Genomic DNA, 18,875 nt, shown 5'->3' on the forward strand with positions numbered 1-18,875 from the left:
TTTTATGGAAAAATTAAATAGAAATTATTCATTTACATCTCTCATCGCGTTGCTTCACAAATTGTTGAGAGGTATTTGCAAATATACTGCAGTGTATACTGTACAGAAAGAAATATATTGACTTATATTCTTATTATATTTTTAAAACTTAGATTTCAATTTGATTGGAGACTGAAATTTAATTAAGTTTCTGTTTTATGTATCGAGAAACTATCTTCTGTGGATTATCTTCCATCCTCTTGAGTTCTTCTGTTGGAGTTTCAATTTGATCACCTTCCAGTCTATTAAGCAGAGCAACACAAACAATAGCACCTAATAACAAGATGATAAAACATAAATAAAAAAAGTTCGGAAACGGAAAAAATCTAGGCCTACCGATCATAAAGTTATAAACAAAAGATAGCCTACGTCTGAAAAACTAGAATTAGATATATTTTTAATTCTTTAGTAGTAAAAAAAACATTCTTATGTATTTAGTCCTAATAATATCAAAATAATGATAATATTATTCGTTTAAAAAATAGTTCAGATACTATAATTATATATAATTTTAATTCTTCAGTAGTAATAGAAACCTATATCAACATTCTTATTCATTTGGTCGTAATAATGTTAAAACAATCATATTGTTCTGTTTCTGTTATATAACAATGTTTAAGTATTAATATTCCTTCATCAGTTTGATATTCAGGTTTAAGAAAAGATATTTAATGTTATCAAATCGTATACATGCTCGGTTCATAAATATACCTCTGCTGTATCTTTTTAACGAAACGTAACTATGAAATCTACAACGAATGTTTTACCTCGTAAACCAACAGCATCACACATTGCAGCGAAACATGTGGACTCCATTTCTATATTCTTGACACCATTTTGCTCTGCTATTTTTAAATATTCCATCTTTTCTTTCTCTGTGTAGTCACATAAAGCACCATCTAAACGTCCCTGGCCTTTAGTACAAATATAAAGAAACATAACAAAATTATAAATACATTGGCTTCTCCATTCAGAGGTTTCTGTATGTTTTTTCGGCCTTAATGTTGACATTTGACATTTTCTACGTTTTGCTAATTTCATCAGGAAAGTGAGTTCTATTCGTGTTCATAGGCCTGTTGCTAAACCATTTAGTCTCAATGAAAGAAGAGGATCAACCATGGTTACCAGGTTTTAAATATATGAAATGGTGAAAACAAACATTTTGTAACTTATTTTTAACAATGTTAATATTTGTATTTGTTTGCATCGTGTGTTTGTTTATGTTTTGCTTACTTCATTCGCTCGGTTTGTTCGTTCGTTCGTTCATTCATTATTATCATTATTATTATTATAAATTATTACTTTATTTTATTCCCTCCGCCAAGATCAAAGAAGATATTTTGCGGCAATCCGGACCAGAATATAGATAATATATAATTTTGATAATTTTAGGCCAGCGGACCGAGTTCATTTTGGAGGCAATCTGGATCAGAATCTCATCTGGACCACTTTTAGACTGTGAGATAATAACCAATTGTTACTTTTTGTGGTCACCAAGAGAATTTTTATACAAAAATAAACATAATATATACGGCATTAAACAACTCCCTGTTTGTGAGAACTTTAGATCTATAATATCTTAAACAATAGCCATTTTTTTAAACGGAGCTTAATCATTTTTGTTTTGGAGGGCAGCCCTGGCGGAGGTATGTAATTTTGTTTGGGTAGGTATCTATACAAATGATACCAATGGTAGGTCTACTTGACACTAGTATCAGAAATATATTTGATATCATACCTTCATAAAAATCAGAAGTACTCATCGTATTGCCTTTAACAACATCAAACGGATCACTTTTATGTTTGCATTGCAACAGAGTTTTTAGAATTTCTTCACTTAACTTCGTTTGTCTACTTTTGATTTTTCCTAGGACAGCCTAGAAAATTTTAAAAAAATTATATAGGCCTAGGTCTACTTACAGAATGTTATGTAATGAAAACACATTGAAAAGATATGTTAAGCGGTCATTAAATTCTGCACACTGATTTTAGTTGCTTTATGACTTATTTATCAATGGTCTAATGCAGTTAGAATCTAAAATACAAATAAACTTTCCTACTATACACGACAAAAAACTCACAATATTATAGATTGGTTCAAACATTTCGTTGACAGCAGTTTCAGTAACAACGACAGTACCAGGTTTTACTCCGATACCTCCAGATGTTCCAATACGTATCATCACCACATCACTGCACTTTGCATAATGCAAAAGTTTCACTATTTCATTCAATAATATAGAAAGTGACGGCATTCCCATGTGATGCTAAAAGTGTATAGATTAAAAGCAAAAAGTTACAACACGAATTTGTATATTTTTTTACTATAATGTGTGAAAAATACCAAGGGAATTATACATCACTTTCCTTTTTTTTACGGGAAGGGAACTATAAGGTATTCAAATTGTTTTAAATAATAATCTAATCAAAGTCTTACATTGACTGCAAGTACAGGACCAACTTTGTACATTGAGTACCTGTCAGTTGAACACATATCTTTGATTTCCACATCTAGGCCTAGTTCCTTTCGCATTAATTCTGCAAATACAAGCATTCTGTTTGCACTGCCTCCCATGCACACAAACTGTAAAAATACATAGGCCTACATGTCAGGAAAGAATGTAGCCTACAGAGGCTAGATTCTAAATAAAACAGGCCAAAATCGTAAAGGATAAATTGAAGATGCAAGATAACTTTATTGTCAAAAAAATATAATCATTTGATAGTTGTCTTCTTCAAGGCAACAATAACAGCATAAAATACCTTTAAAAATAAGTTCAAGGTATATAAAAATATACAGTATGTAATGTTAAAAATTCATATAAAAGCAAAGGATATAAAAAATGCAGATATAAAAATACAGATATCAAAAGGTACAAACAGAAAAATTCAAGAAAAACAGAACATTTAATAGAAACACTTGCACATACATGTTCATGTATAATTACTGAGATCACAAACCTTTACATCCCCAAACTTTTGTGGCAGATCATCATCGGTTGAGTACCCGATATGGTAAAGAAAATCTTTCTTTTGTTGTAATACATGTTTATTTGGTATTTTACATTCCATTGTTGCACACCAGAAACTATTCCTGAAGGTTAAAATGATAATTAATGTTGTGCTATATGTTAATAATATAGAGTTCAGTTTACAATTATTAAAATAGTATCATTTTTTCAGCAACAAATATAATTGCCTCACAAATAATGTCATTTTAGTCCCAACAAAGATGAAAAATTCGTTATTGTTTAAAACATGTTTATACAGGATAACATAATTCAGAAATAAGGTGTAATAACTGATTAATAGTCCTGTTTGTTTAAAATCTTAACTAAAAAACATAGATAGAGATCAATGAAGTCAAATATCAATAAAACTAAAGACAGCTAAAGTAGAAAAATGTATAGGCCTAAAGTTAACGTTGATTATTGAATTTCCAGAAAGTATTTCTTCAATACTGTATTCAATTCCAATTCCTCGGTGCGTGCTAACATGTTAAAAACATAATAGGGACCAACCAAAATGTGTAGAGACTGACGGACTCCCAACCGACCAACAACTAACATTCAAAAGAAAATGATGTTAGTGTTTCAAAATTGACCCGCGTCCTATTCGCATTCCCCCAACTTTGAATAGACAAATTCAATGTAATATTTAATAGTGAGGCCTAGTATATTATATTATACTTACGTAGTTCTGTAGACTTCGCCGTGAATGTGGTTTCTGTTTGAAAGAGCGAGCACTTTTATATGTTGCACTGTTTGATACTTCTAAATTGCCGCTAATTGCAATGTATAATGTGGTTCGATGTTTGCTTTGGTTGTCAATAACATGACATTCTGAGAAAAAAGGGCTTAATAGGCCTCTATGCATAATTAAAATAATGTCGACAGTTATTTGTGTGATTTTTATCTCAACAAAATAAATATTATACAAGTTTAAATGGCCAATGATTACCCAATATCAACATTAAAATGTTAATAGGACTTTGACATATCTGATACATCTACCAACAAAATGTTGTTTTTTTTGGGCAAAGGTCATTACATTATTGATAACAGGTAAATTATGAATACCTTCTAGTTGGAGCCAATATTGAAATACGTTCATAAACGAATACAAACACTTATTTAAAAGCTTATTTAAAAGCTGTTTTAAACTATTTTAATCTCCTGAATCCTATTCAATTTTAATACCTAGTCATTTTTACACCGTGTTTCATAACTTATATTTTTTGTGCAATTATGTGTGTGTACATAATATATTTTATTGTATATCTATTTATTATTGTACTAATAATTGTCAATCTTCAAGAAGAATTTCTGTTGTTATTTTATGATGATGATGGACAAATAAAGCATTTCAGTATTCAGTATTCAGTATTATTTAAACATGTCTGAATGAGAAATATAGATACCAATAGGCCTATCATGAGTTTTTTACTTGGTATTTGTAAAAATGTTTATCCGAATCTCGCCAAACCCTGCCACAATGATGATCTATGATTTATCATCTAGGAGTAGTTTAGTTTTGAAGGGGCATGGGCAATACATACGTATGTATTTATTTTATCCCATTGTCAGAGTTGATAAAATACAGTATTTTAGGCCTAACATTCGAAAGATATGCCTTATATATCTCTTTATATGTGACCCACTATGGTGCCAAACTGCCAAAACTGGGTCCACTGGACTGGAACACGTACAGTCATGAAAAACGATATTAGTGATTAATTTCTATTTATCACTGTGCTCCATTAGTGCCAAATTGGGTCTACTGGAAGACAGTCTAAATTGCCGCTAATTGCTGTCTAGGCCTAGATATAATGTTGTAATGTTTGCTTTGTATAACTAATGGTTGTAAACAACATGGCATTCTGAGAAAAGATATAAACAAGAGTTTGATTAGACCAAAGGACACGGTATCCGTCTGTAATTCTAGCCACGAAATTGTTAATGATGCTATTTATTATTATCAGTGCGATTTATATCTCAACAAAATAAATATTATTATAAAATCAATCAGAAGGCTAATTGCGACAAAAATTCGTCAATAACCTTCAATAAAATTTGAATAGGACACATTTTCACGATAAACCTTTCATATATATAAACATCACACGCGCAGAATAAATTCTAAACCACCCGGTGATATACTGAATTTAATTAATTAATTTGAAACGATAAAGATATATATATAATACCCATAGCATTGTCATTTTTTCAGTAATTTGCCTTTGGATTTCAGTGGCTGGATCTCTGGATCTGTTTGCCCGAAAGCTCTGCTAACTTTTCTGGCTGTTTTTACTTTATCGTTTTGATTTAGATTTTCGCTTTTTTTTGTATCTCCATTGACAACAGGCAAAGTATATCTTTACTTATTATTCACAACTTAATTTCACGGTATAAAACTGAAATACGAAAAAAACGATTGATTTGATATAGGCCCTATGGCTATAATAATGGAAGGTGGAGTCGTCTAGAACAGAATGATTAGATATCTTCTATAGACGCGAAGTGATTGTTTGATGCATAGCAAATATTGTATAAGTGCTGTTGACAGATATACTGTAGTAAATATCACACAAAAATATTGCGAGATAACAGAAATAAAGAAAATGGAGTAAAAGAATATTACGTGAACCAAAAAAATAAGTGTGCCTATGAAACCGGACCGTCGGAAAACTAACAGAAACCATCCCAAACAAACACAATGGGGAAAAAACTATAAACGTAATGTCGGAAATTCTTAGTCTAATCGGTTTTCGGGATCAGCGGTATGTACAAGATAAACCATTGTTTTCTAAAGAAAATCCATGTTTCAAATTAATAGACAATTGTTTGTAATGAAAGTAATGATGGTTTGTATTTTACAAACCAGAATACTGTACTGTAAGTTCAGTGCGTGGACCATGGAGGTATATACCTCTATGCGTGGACGATGGGCCGTATTAGCCAATCAAAGCGTTCAGTTAAATCTAAAATCTGATATCAAAAGGAACGTCGTAACAGAAATCCGATATTTAACTACGTGGTGGGAGCCTCTGAAAATAAACATATGCCTTTACCAAACGACAACGTAACATGGAGGAAACATTGACAAAGAAAGTACTGACTAGGGAGATTGCAGATATTGAGGTAATTAATGTGTATTGAGGTCACATTTAAATTGAGCGAGTTCTAGATTATAGACATTATGTGGACCGTACTATAATACTACTAGAATAGCAATATAATATAAGCATGAGTTGATTTTAGTGTACCTGTCACATCGGTCGGGGGACCATTAATTTTAATGGCACCAAAACGGGACCAAAACCTGTTCGACCGGACCAATTTTGGCCGCCAAAACTAGTCCAGCCTTACAAAATATGCTGCGCAGTGTAATGTACTGATTATATCATTCAAAATAGCCATACAGTTGAACCTCCGTGAAGAGCCACCTCCCATACGGCCTCACTTTTACTTGACGTTAGTTAGAGAACAACAGACCGTACAGACGTCAACTATGTTGTGATTGGTCCTCACACGATTGTAAACATGCTCATTTTCAATTGAAGAGCTAGGAACTCTGGCCCTCGTAAAAACCTAAAAAGAAACATCCCTGTAGAAAAATGATGAGAAAAAAAAAAAAATGCAAATCCCACAAAAATAAAGTTTCCAAGCAGAGAGTTTATCCCACAGTCCACTCATCACTACACCACCGACCATCCAGCTCATCGATCGAATCGGGTTTTATTTTGTATATGAATGATTAAAACATATATTATGCGATTGCGTAAGCATTTTAACCGACCAATTATAACTGGGTCGTTTCTGTAGGCCTACGCGTAAGTCGCACTTTCAAAAGTCTGATCTTCCTATCTAATTACTGTAGTGTATTTGCTACCTCCCGTAAACGGCCACCACCCTTAAGCGGCCGTAGCCATGTATTATTATATAAATGCAAATATATTTTAAGTAGTAACTCATAGTGATTTTTGGTTCTACCACATGTCATTCTATATGTTATCGCAAATCGAAATCAGGTTTGACGCTTATTAAAAAGAAAGTATAATCCTTTTTTGTTCCCAATTTAGAATCTTCTGTTACTGAACCCTCGTATTAAACCACATGCAAACTTAGTATCAACCTCAAGCACCCGACAAAACAAGAAGCACTGGAAAAGAAATGCTGGCAAGTCATGTGGGGTAACTATGATTTCACCTTTGTGGACTTTTTAAATGAAACTGAAACATCTCTGTACAACATTGTTTTATATAAAAAAACAAAACAGGCATCATTATTGTAGATAGAATACCCAATCTTGTTAAATAATAATATAATAATCTTGTTAAATAATAATATAAATTTGTCCACTTATTCTTTTTCCACAAAAGTACATTACATTTCACAATATAATCATGGACCTATAAATTAGATTATTTATACGTATGATATAATCAATAAAAAGAATTAAAATTGCTACAAATATGTTTATTTCACTTGCTAACACACAGATAATTTGCTTTTTGGCGTATTGTGTCCATCACAAACAAATCCTTATAGTATACCTAGTATTATGTCGAATATGTGGAACATACCATTTAAACCGGAAATGTTATGAAGTGGTAGACCATCATCCTTCATGATAGTTTTTACTTTCTGCAGCAGTAATCTATTATAAACTAGAGGGTACTCTGTGAGTACAAACCTCCGCCTACTGCAAAATTCCCCTACATAAAATGTCCCCGGAAAATATATATATTTTTTAAAATTGTTTTTATTAGTTCTAAGTGTAAATAGGCTAACTGCACACAACAAAGTTGTGGATGAGAGTTTGGTGTAATGGTTATGTATCCAGTCTCTCACAGTTGAGATTGCTGGTTCAAGTCCTGCTGAGGGTTTTTTTTTATTATTTTTTTTTTATTTCTTTTTTTTTGTGGACCTTGATCTTTGACCAAAATTTAACCACAAGTATATGATGAGTCATTGATCATTGTGGCTAAGTTTAGTGAGAATCGGATAAAAACTGTGGTCTCTAGGCAGTAAAATAGTTTTTTGTTAGTTGTGACCTTGACCTATGACCTTTTCCCCTCAAAGTCGAACTCGTCCAAGCTTTTGGGGCATAGATCATTGTGGTCAAATTTGGCCAGATTCCGATGAAAACTGTGGCCTCCAGGCTGTTACACAGACAGACAGACACACACACACACAAACATACAGGGGTGAAAATATAACCTCCTTGGCGGAGGTAATAATTATTGTATTATAGGTTCTAATCATGTACAAATGTATTTGTTAGCTTTCTTTTTTCATATTCGTGTTGATCTTTGAGAAATCTCCAAATGTGCAAAGAAAGAATGCATCCCTGTTGGGTGCCTGTATTTATTTTGCAAATACTTGATTTTGACCGCCTTATTTTAACTAATTGGGAACAATCTTCCAGAAAGTTTAGTATCCATGATATGAGTTTAATATTTTATATTCTTTATATCTGCCTATCATTTATTGATTTGACATCAAAGTGCAGCTGAATCGTATTAAATGCACTCTGTGGAAAAGCCAATAAAAATATATGTTTTCCTAGATGTTACACTACTGTATATTGTGCAGGTATTGTCTTTTCTATACGAAATGGGTCAATTTGTTTACATCTTATTTCTTTTTCATACGACAACTTATTTAAAATTAAATATTTAAAGCACTTCATAACCATAGACATTAAGGCCACTGGGTGGTAGTAGCAACAAGACACTTCAGTTCTTTTTGGTAGTGTTTCTAGCAGCTTATTGCTGTTTCAATCTCATTTCCTTTTAAATAAACAAAAGAATCTTCAATCTTTTTAAAGTTCAATTACCAATCTTGTAAACATATCCAAGGGATATTCAGGATTCTTGAGCACCCCAAGAGGCAAAAATGAACAACAAAACAAGTTAAAAAATGCACTTTACTCTAAAATGATAGTGGGTCTAGAATTTTTTTTTTAAATTTGAATTATAGGACTGTGACAGTTTAGTGAACAACTTTGATGACATTAAGCATACAACACTAAGTGAGCGAGGTGCATTACGTGAAGCATCTCGTTGTTTAAAATGTGCAGATGCCCCATGCCAAAAAAGTTGTCCCACACAACTGGATGTTAAATCGTTCATCACCAGTATCGCCAACAAGGTATAAATACAATAATGCTTTTATATATTTTCCGATGTTTGTTTTTAATGTAGAGTACATTTTTGTTTGTGTATCAAACATAATCTAAAAAAAAAATCAATGAACAATTGTTTTTGTACATTTTTAAATTAAAGAATTAACTTTTAATTTTATTTTTATATAGTATTTTTATGCATTTTTAATGTTTTTACAAAAGAGCTATTTGTAGAACACCAAGTTTCAGTTTTCAATAATAAAAGTGATTTTTAAAACCTTTAGAACTATTATGGATCTGCTAAAGCAATTTTGTCAGACAATCCTCTTGGCCTTACTTGTGGCATGGTATGTCCAACCAGTGACCTGTGTGTGGGAGGGTGTAATTTGTATGCATCAGAGGAAGGTCCAATCAATATTGGAGGACTACAACAATTTGCTGTTGAAGTAAGTCTATATAACACAAGTCTAATTAGCATAACAAAAGTCATAGCATAAGGTCAGATTAAATATTTTTTCAATGACCAAATTATATAACACTACAGTACTGTAGACTGTAGCTTTGATTTTATTTATAGAAATTCCAAAATCACAAAATGTGTATTCCTGTGACTGAATTATTTTCACTTAATTTCACTCTTCCCTGATAAGTCTAAATAACTTATTAATCAACATTTAGGCGATTAGACTACAGATTATTTAGTTAATCTCAACAATAATCAACTCACAAGGAACTTGTTTAGTTGTTAGTTAATAATTCGTAGAGTTGATCATATTCTCACATGTACACATATTTTACTAATGCCACTTTACTTTAATAATAAGTAACTCTATTCGAATGCAATATTGTTTGAAGGTTTACATAAATAATAAATAAACACTAGTAAAATCAAGTTTGTGGTAAACCATTATTAAAATTATTTCAAATACCAATAATGAGACAATTCTCTTTAAGCACATGGTGTTGTGTACTGCAAACGTGACACAATTGTACACAGATTATTATTCCTATTTGGGTTCAAGCTGATTGCCAATTTAATTTGGAAAATATTCATTACATATGGTTGAAATAGTGAATTTTAAAAACAATTTAAATAAATCAATGGGTTTTTCGTACATGATGACTTAGATGTGATGGTACTCATTTACATCATTACTGTATTTATATATATTTTTTCCATAAATATATCATTGTTGTGTGTATGTTTCTCTAAAGCCTTAAACTTAATTAAAGTGATAATGTGTGTTACACACCTTGAACAAATTCCATGAGAACTTAAAATCTTATCTTTTAAAACTATCTCTGTATCTTAGATTTTCAAGGCGATGAAAATACCACAAATAAGAGATCCCAGCAAAGAACCAGTATCTGAACTTCCTGAGAGTTACCATGGTAAAATCGCCCTTATTGGGTGTGGTCCAGCCAGTATCAGCTGTGCAACTTTCCTTGCTCGCTTGGGCTATAGTAATTTAACAATATTTGAGAAGGAAGAATACATTGGAGGGCTTAGCTCATCTGAGATTCCACAGTTCCGTTTACCATTTGATGTTGTATCATTTGAAGTGGATCTCATGAAAGACCTAGGAGTGAAAGTAATAAATCTATTATTTAAAATTATTATTTTAAGTATGGATATTGAATTATTATTCAGCTGTCCACATCAAAATATTGATGTATTCTTTATTTTTGACACCTTTAGTAGTTGATAAAGATATTCACTTTTGTCAAAAAACAAATAAATAAAAATATATATATATACAAAAATACATTAACTTCCATTTTTCCATTAAATTCATTGGTTAAATAATTTATTTGAAATGGCATTTTTGCTCAAAGTGAATAGCTATTATGTGACATTAAAATTTTCTATTCAACACAATTTTTGATCAAATTATTTTTCAGGATAACATAATATTTATTAAGGGAGAGATAGTGAAAATCTACATTAGTATACTATTCTCTACTTTCTATCGTCGTTCTATTCATATCTGAGTACTCGTGACCATAACAATTATATTAGTTTTGTTTATATCTTAGAATTGACCTTTGAAATTGAACTACTAACAGTATCTACTGAATATTTAATCATAAGAAATTTTGCAAACATATCTCCATCTATACTTCAGCTAAATTAAATTGTTATTCAATTATTGGTGTGACCACTCACTGTAGCCAGCTGCAGTTAACAGCAAGTTATTGAAAGACCTCTCACTCCAGGTACCAACAAGTCCTAGGGAGCTGCTATGGGAAATAATTAGGTGCCTATAACAAGTAGATAACAGCATGGTACACGTTTAAGGCACCTTTATGACATGCAGTACCATGTGTTCCATATATTCTTTCAATCTTTATTGTATTTACGAGTTTTCAGGAGTTATAATTTATGATATTGCATATTTTACATATAAAAACATCACAGGCACAGGAAAAATGTCTAAACCGCTAAAATTAATTAATTAATTTAAAATAAAGATAAGGAAATCTCTGATAATAAGAAAAAGCCACCCCAACCAAGATTAAAACCTTGAACCTTCTGCTTGATACGCAGATGTCCTAACCATTAGACCACTGGTGGAGCTTTCATGGTATTGTTACAAATTTGATAGCGACTCTACTGTATATTACACATATATATATATTAAATTTACAGGCATGTTATGCTTATTTTAATTAGTAGTAATATATTCCGTATCCACAAATATAATTGTGATGTTAAATCAATATTTTTGGAGTATGCATAAAGAGGTTTTGAAAAAAATGTATATTTTTAATAGATATTTAATATTTAATAGATTGAATTTGGTAAAGGTGTTGGATTGGATGGCCTTACCGTTGACTCATTGCGGAATCAAAATTATGAAGCTGTATTCCTCGGTATGGGTCTTCCTGAAGCAAAACGAGCACCTATGTTTGAAGGCCTTACTATGAAAAATGGATTCTATACTTCAAAAGATTTTCTACCACTTGTTTCAGTTGCTAGTAAACCAGGTATGACCATAAAAATACAATCATATATACATATATAAAACATCTCTATGCTAAATTTAAAACTAGAACTTTTAAACCATTGATTTTATCATTTGAAATGTGGGCATAGATGAAAAAATAGATTCTCAATGTGGCAGGAGGTGGGCGGGGAGGGGGGGGGGGGGGGGTATGGCGTGGGGGTAGCAATAATAAGGTTAACTATTTTATATAATTATACAGATCAATTTTTTTCAACATCATGTGCTTGCACTGCTATAGATGCTCTTGTTTTCAGTAAAAGCAGGCTTACTTTTATATTTATTTTTAGCTTATCGTTATCCATTATGTAAAAAACCATGGCCGCTTAGCTAAAAACCATGGCCCCTTAACTAAAAACCATGGCCCCTTAGTTAAAAATTTGATGGGATATTCAGTATGACTGTTATATTTGAACTGAGGCCCATATTATAAAAAGATTCACATATTGTATATTTGTATAGTGAGTAGTATGCTCAATCAATCAATTTCATATGAGCATCTGAAAGTAATTTGCATAGATATGGTACCATAAAATTGATTGTTTTGCCTTAAACTTCCTGTTTCATGGCTTGTTAATATCTTCATAATATTTCCGCTTCTTATTTCCCCTGTTTCCTTGTTCTAGCCAGTTTCATTGGGCCAAAGGTCAATTTATAATAGCAGTTGGACAGTGGTTGAAAGATTATATCTAAAGAGACCTACAGGTCAAATGCTATTAATTACAAATTTTGCATAAACTCTGAACAGAATTACAATTTCGCAGAAAATGTCTTTGTCTTGTTCATGTCTATTTAATGCAATATTATATTTAAACTAGTAGTTGTGAGTTAAAAATATAAATAAGTATTCTTTGCTGTCATAAAGCCATTAACTATACTGTAGATGTATTCATGCATTACAAAAGTGCCAGAGAAAATCCATCTGTTTTAACAGGTGATTGTTATTTGATTTGTGGCCATTGAAATTCACTATTGTTCTTGTACTGACCTCAACCATAATTCAAAAGAATTCATTCTGTAAACTATTACTAGCTACAGTTTAGCAGTAGAATACAATTGTCATTGGCAAGCTGAGATTTGTTTAATCACCATCATGGTCAAATACATTACTAAAATACTAAGTTACCTAACGTTGCAAAGTACATTGTTGTATAGAAATACGTATTAAATATTTTTCATCATTTAGAGGAATTTCAAGGTTTTAATATATGGAAAACTAATATTATAAGATTATGTGAACATGCATTATGAATATGTGTATGGGAGTATGTGTACTGTCTAATTAATCGTCCTTGTTAATTAGGCTACTGTTGCTGCAAAAAAATTATATAAATAATAATACAATAAAAATAAATTTAAAATTGATTGAGAAATGAAAGAAAGTTTAGTTAAATTCATATTTCATACTTTGGGGCCAATTTTTAAAATGTGGATATACATATTGAAGCCATAACTGAAAATACAATGCAAAAGTTCAGTAGGCCCTGGGCCCCTTATTTTAAAATCCATTATTGTACGGTATTCTGTGTAGGATCAATTCACATAATGTTTTATGATCAGACAATAATACTAAAACATTAAATAATAAACAGGAATGTGTTCTTGCAAGAAACAAGCTCCTCAGCTGACTGGCAATGTGATTGTATTAGGAGCTGGTGACACTGCCTTTGACTGTGCGACCTCAGCTCTGCGATGTGGCGCCAAGAGAGTGTTCATTGTGTTCCGCAAAGGGTTCACTACCATCAGAGCAGTTCCTGAAGAGGTAATTGCCAAGAGTAATAACACCATGAATTAGGACCATTCATATTTGATGACCCTCAATTCTAACAAAATATCTTGTTTAAATTGTGTCCTTCTTAGAAGCTTTACTTTGATAGTTAATTAAACATTGTTTATAATAGAACATTTCTCCTGTCTCATTCAATACAATTGAACGCTTGAACCACTTCATAATTTTAGCCTGTTTTCAAGGTTTATTTAAATATAAACATTGTCTATTGATTGATCAAGGTATATTTTGAGTAAGTTCTTATTTTCAGTGTTATGCATGCATCCTTACAAATACTTCAAATTCTTTCTCGACCTAATGTGCATATTTTGATTTTTTCGTAGATGGAACTGGCTAAGGAAGAGAAATGTGAGTTTATGCCATTCTTGTCACCACGTAAGGTGCTGCACAAAGGAGATCGAATCTCAGGTTTAGAGTTGTGTCGTACAGAACAGAATGATGATGGATCATGGTTTGAAGATGAAGAGCAGATTGTACGTCTCAAAGCAGATTATATTATATCCGCATTTGGATCAACTTTACTTAACACAGAGAGTAAGTTTTAATTATTATGAAATGTTAAGTTATGGAAAACAGCAAACGAAAGGTCTAAAAATTTGTCAACTTAGAGAAAAAGTGGTTTCAATTTGGTCATTCTTTTAAAATTCTGAATGATTATGTTCTACTTATAATTAAATAGTTGAAATATTTATTTAATTTTTGTTTTGTTTTTTGCAGTTAAGAAAGCAATGCAGCCTATAAAACTTAACCAGTGGGGTTTACCAGATGTTGACAAAGACACCATGACATGCTCTGAACCATGGATCTTCTGTGGAGGTGATTTAGCTGGTGTTGCACAAACTACTGTTGAATCTGTTAATGATGGCAAGACTGCTGCCTGGCATATGCACAAATACCTGCAGGTACACCTTTCTTATTAGATTTAAGCTGCCATAAATATTTCTAGTTCTCCAATGAATGGAAATGCCAATAACTATTTATTATTGTTTTGTTTTTATTATCAAAGTCTTTGCATGGTTTACCAGTGCCTGCAACTCCAGAGCTGCCGAAGTTCTTTACTGCCATTGACAATGTTGATCTCAGTGTGGAAATATGTGGCTTGAAATTTCCAAATCCATTTGGCTTGGCTAGTGCACCACCGACCACCACTATGGCTATGGTGAGACGTGGCTTTGAAGCTGGCTGGGGATTTGCTCTTACTAAGACTTTCAGTTTAGATAAGGTAGGTTCTTGATTTAAAAGCTAATCATTGATAAATATATAAGTAATAAATAAATTTATTGCAGTTCCAAAATGAATACAGACAAAAACATTTTGTGCAAGAGCTATGTCTTTATTTGTGATTTATTTATATTCATTCATTTCTAGGATATTGTAACTAACGTTTCACCACGTATTGTACGTGGAACAACTGCGGGACATAACTTTGGTCCTGGCCAAGGTGCATTCCTCAACATTGAATTGATTAGTGAGAAGACTGCAGCCTATTGGTGCCAAGGTGTTGCAGAGCTAAAACCAGACTACCCAGACCGAATCATCATTGCCAGTATAATGTGTGCCTATAGTAAAGATGACTGGACTAAACTTGCTAAAATGGCTGAGGTAACTATTTGCATTGAATTTAAAATGTTGTACAGTAAATCAGTACTTTTACTTTAAACACATTTCAATATTCTGTACTGCACTCAATGCATGTGTATAATTGTTTCCTCAGAATTCTGGAGCAGATGCACTTGAACTAAATCTATCATGTCCTCATGGAATGGGTGAGCGAGGTATGGGGTTGGCATGTGGTCAAGATCCAGAACTGGTTTTGAATATATGTCGGTGGGTTCGAGCTGCTATCAAGATTCCTTTTTTTGCCAAGCTCACACCAAATGTTACCAATATAGTGAACATAGCAACAGCAGCACATGAAGGTACTGTATTGAATCATTTAATGACATTAATGCTTGTTTGGTTTACTGTTTCTCTTCACAAAAATGAATTAGTAGCCAACATCAAAAGACAAAAACTAACTTCTTGTTGTTCCTAAACTAACTAAAAGTTCTTTATCAACTGAACCTGGCTTAAACATTGTTTTTAAGCATGCTTTTAGTACAATTAACAATGTTCCCTAATTATTTTCTTACTACTACTATTAGGTGGTGCTGATGGTGTGACTGCTACCAATACTGTATCAGGTCTAATGGGCCTCAAAGCAGATGGAAAAGCATGGCCAGCAATTGGTAAAGAAAGTAGAACAACTTATGGAGGAGTCTCTGGAAATGCCATTCGTCCCATTGCCCTAAGAGCTGTGTCTGCCATTGCTAGGGCTTTGCCTGGTTTTCCAATCCTTGCAACTGGGGGAATTGATTCTGCTGAAGCTGGACTGCAGTTCTTGCACTGTGGTGCTTCAGTACTTCAGGTACTATTTATCCTATTTTGTTTATCAAATAGGAAGCTTTCGTCATAGCATCACAATTCACGGTTAGACATCATCAATCATTCTGTGATTTGTTGTTGGATTCTAATCTGTGGCTTTGAAATATATCTTTTTCTACTTAAACACTGTTTCATCAAAAATCTTTCTGAAGCAAACACTTGGGTTACAAACCATATACTATTATATTTACACCCTTGTCTCCTTTCATCTCATTCTGACAGGTTTGCAGCTCCATTCAGAACCAGGATTTCACTGTCATTGATGATTACATCACTGGGCTGAAGACATTGCTGTATCTGGAGAGCATAGATGAACTTCATGACTGGAATGGACAGAGTCCACCAACAATGAGGCACCAAAAAGGAAAACAAATTACAAAAATTAGTGATATTATTGGCAAGGTAGAAATAATTTTTGTTCCCCCAAAACCTCTATAAAATATTATGACATCAATTTTCATACTCAGTGTTATGTATTATATCTTTTTAACAGGATGAAATGTAAAAATGTAAATCATCTTTTCTTTTTTAGTATTTCTATTTACAGAGATTTTTGTTTTTGTAGCAATGTCAGGGATTGAACTCAATACCTGGGGTCTAGGTAACCAACATACATATTTTGTAATAAAGTAATTTTATTTCAGCATCTGCCATCGTTTGGTCCATACATGGAAGAACGCAAGAAGTTGGTGACACAATATAAGAAGAACGTGGGAATAGTTAATGAAAATTCACAAGAAACAACAACTGTAAACAGTGACAAGATAAAACCAGTACCTACAATACAGGTAAGTTGTAGAGAGTATACTGTATTTAGTGGCATGATTATCTCCCACAACTTTTACCAGTAGTTGGCACAAAAGTGTTTTAGAAGAATGAGCATGGGAATTGGTTTATAATTGTCAAATACTTATCTTGTAGGAGATGATTGGTCGTGCCCTGCCACAGATTGGGACCTACGGTGACCTAGACAACCAGCAACAGATGGTAGCACTAATTGATGAGGAAATGTGTATAAACTGCGGGAAATGTTACATGACCTGTAATGACAGCGGCTATCAATCAATCACATTTGACGCCAAAACTCATCTGCCCCATGTGACACAGGATTGTACAGGATGCACTCTATGCGTTAGTGTCTGTCCAATCATTGACTGCATCAAGATGGTGCCTCGTCCAACACCATATGTGCCTAACAGAGGGATTCCTCTTGCAGTGCAACCAGTGCCATGAGATATTATTATTCCTGAACTCATTATGCTACACACTTTACCATCCTCCATTTTAATTGCATTGCCCTCACCTTTGATTTTATTATTACTGTATTAGTATTAACTTTGTTATTATGGCATATCCAGAAATCACGAACGGGGAATTTAATCACTGCTGCAAAATATGGTAATCCATTCACATGACAAACATACGCACAAGAGGACAAAGTTGTATACAAGTTTTTACTCATTATTCTACACACTTTACCATCCTCTATTTGAATTACATTGCCCTCATCTTTGATTTTATTATTATGTATTAGTATTAAATTTGTTAATGGCATATATCCAGAAATCACTAACGGGGAATTTAATCACTGCTGCAAAATCCATCCACATGACAAATATATGCACAAGAGGACAAAGTTGTATAAAAGTAAAAAGAGGAGCTGTAGTTTTGATTTGTCAAACTAATTTTGGCATCAGATAGGATTGATTTGGATCGGTAGGGGTGAATCTTATTACTATGGTATATGCTACAGGGCATGTGTACTGTAATACACTTTTTAAAATACAAAGTCATGCTAAGTTAATAATATGTGGGTTTAAAATAATTTTAATTATTTAAGGTTGTATTATAGAATTCTTTGGAGAATTATCAGTATGCTTCTTGTCAGAATCTACTAATCTAAAATGAATAGTTCCAGAGTTTTGGTGTTTCCATTGCAGTATTACCACCAGTGAGTATGTCTTCCAACTTAATATTAAAGTTATATATAGAATGTTATTATTTCATATTGAAAAGAATAGTTCATTTTTAAATGTGTTTTATCAAAATAATCATTTGGTAGTTAATTATTTAGTTTACTATTTTCATTTAAACATATTTATCATAAAATAAAAAACTTGTACAGGTATAACATTTGACATAATCAAGCCTTATTCAGTATAAACTTAATGAAAAGTGTGATTGGGAAAATGACACATTTTTTCCTTTATTTTCTTCCTCAAATGTTTTGAATGTAGAAATATATATATACTCTACTATACTACTTGCTGTACTATGCCGTATTGTGATAAATGATTGATATGGGCATTTATGAAAATAATTACATGGCAGAAATAAATTTTATTGATTTTAGAGACTTGTTTACAGTGTGATTAATATTTCCCATGTTGTCTGGGGAGGTAAGACTTAAGGAGGGGGAGGGGGTTAGCGGTAAGACTTAAGTAGGGGTAAGACTGGGGGTGGGGGTAAGACTTAAGTTGGGTGGAAAG

The 18,875-nt window shown here is 32.5% G+C and overlaps 2 protein-coding genes across 3 annotated transcripts; one reads left to right on the forward strand and one right to left on the reverse strand.

Moving 5' to 3' along the window:
* Positions 1-171: 171 nt before the first annotated feature.
* On the reverse strand, positions 172-3,111 carry LOC144845730 (uridine phosphorylase 1-like). The gene is made up of 6 exons (XM_078703159.1): positions 3,001-3,111; positions 2,477-2,623; positions 2,121-2,306; positions 1,778-1,916; positions 807-953; positions 172-312 (listed from the first exon to the last, which is right to left on the reverse strand). Exons 1-6 carry the CDS (start codon positions 3,109-3,111, stop codon positions 179-181), a joined length of 864 nt encoding a protein of 287 aa, XP_078559285.1. The 3' UTR covers positions 172-178.
* Positions 3,112-6,039: 2,928 nt separating this feature from the next.
* LOC144844325 (dihydropyrimidine dehydrogenase [NADP(+)]-like) lies at positions 6,040-18,738 on the forward strand. 2 transcript variants are annotated; one of them, XR_013612421.1, is made up of 17 exons: positions 6,040-6,179; positions 7,121-7,231; positions 9,024-9,194; positions 9,453-9,614; positions 10,482-10,760; positions 11,961-12,156; positions 13,766-13,935; positions 14,286-14,496; positions 14,680-14,864; positions 14,969-15,184; positions 15,331-15,564; positions 15,677-15,881; positions 16,107-16,369; positions 16,609-16,788; positions 17,031-17,174; positions 17,308-17,836; positions 18,024-18,738. XR_013612421.1 is itself a non-coding variant. In XM_078701174.1 (16 exons), exons 1-16 carry the CDS (start codon positions 6,126-6,128, stop codon positions 17,617-17,619), a joined length of 3,093 nt encoding a protein of 1,030 aa, XP_078557300.1. In that variant the 5' UTR covers positions 6,040-6,125; the 3' UTR covers positions 17,620-18,738. The 2 variants fall into 2 exon arrangements, 1 of the variants encoding a protein (XP_078557300.1); XM_078701174.1 differs by having other exon boundaries at positions 17,308-18,738.
* The last annotated feature ends 137 nt before the right edge of the window (positions 18,739-18,875 follow it).

The sequence above is a fragment of the Antedon bifida genome, chromosome 6, assembly GCF_963402885.1.
Source record: "Antedon bifida chromosome 6, ecAntBifi1.1, whole genome shotgun sequence".
NCBI classification, from domain to species: domain Eukaryota; kingdom Metazoa; phylum Echinodermata; class Crinoidea; order Comatulida; family Antedonidae; genus Antedon; species Antedon bifida.

Excerpts from the sequence above, each read along its gene's own strand:
- LOC144845730 (XM_078703159.1), bottom strand. The coding sequence starts at position 3,111 with ATGGAATGTAAAATACCAAATAAACATGTATTACAACAAAAGAAAGAT. Across the intron at positions 2,624-3,000 it reads AAAAGTTTGGGGATGTAAAG|TTTGTGTGCATGGGAGGCAG; the intron begins GTTTGTGATCTC and ends GTATTTTTACAG. Across the intron at positions 2,307-2,476 it reads GTCCTGTACTTGCAGTCAAT|CATCACATGGGAATGCCGTC; the intron begins GTAAGACTTTGA and ends ATACACTTTTAG.
- LOC144844325 (XM_078701174.1), top strand. The coding sequence starts at position 6,126 with ATGGAGGAAACATTGACAAAGAAAGTACTGACTAGGGAGATTGCAGAT. Across the intron at positions 6,180-7,120 it reads GGGAGATTGCAGATATTGAG|AATCTTCTGTTACTGAACCC; the intron begins GTAATTAATGTG and ends TTCCCAATTTAG. Across the intron at positions 12,157-13,765 it reads TTCAGTTGCTAGTAAACCAG|GAATGTGTTCTTGCAAGAAA; the intron begins GTATGACCATAA and ends AATAATAAACAG.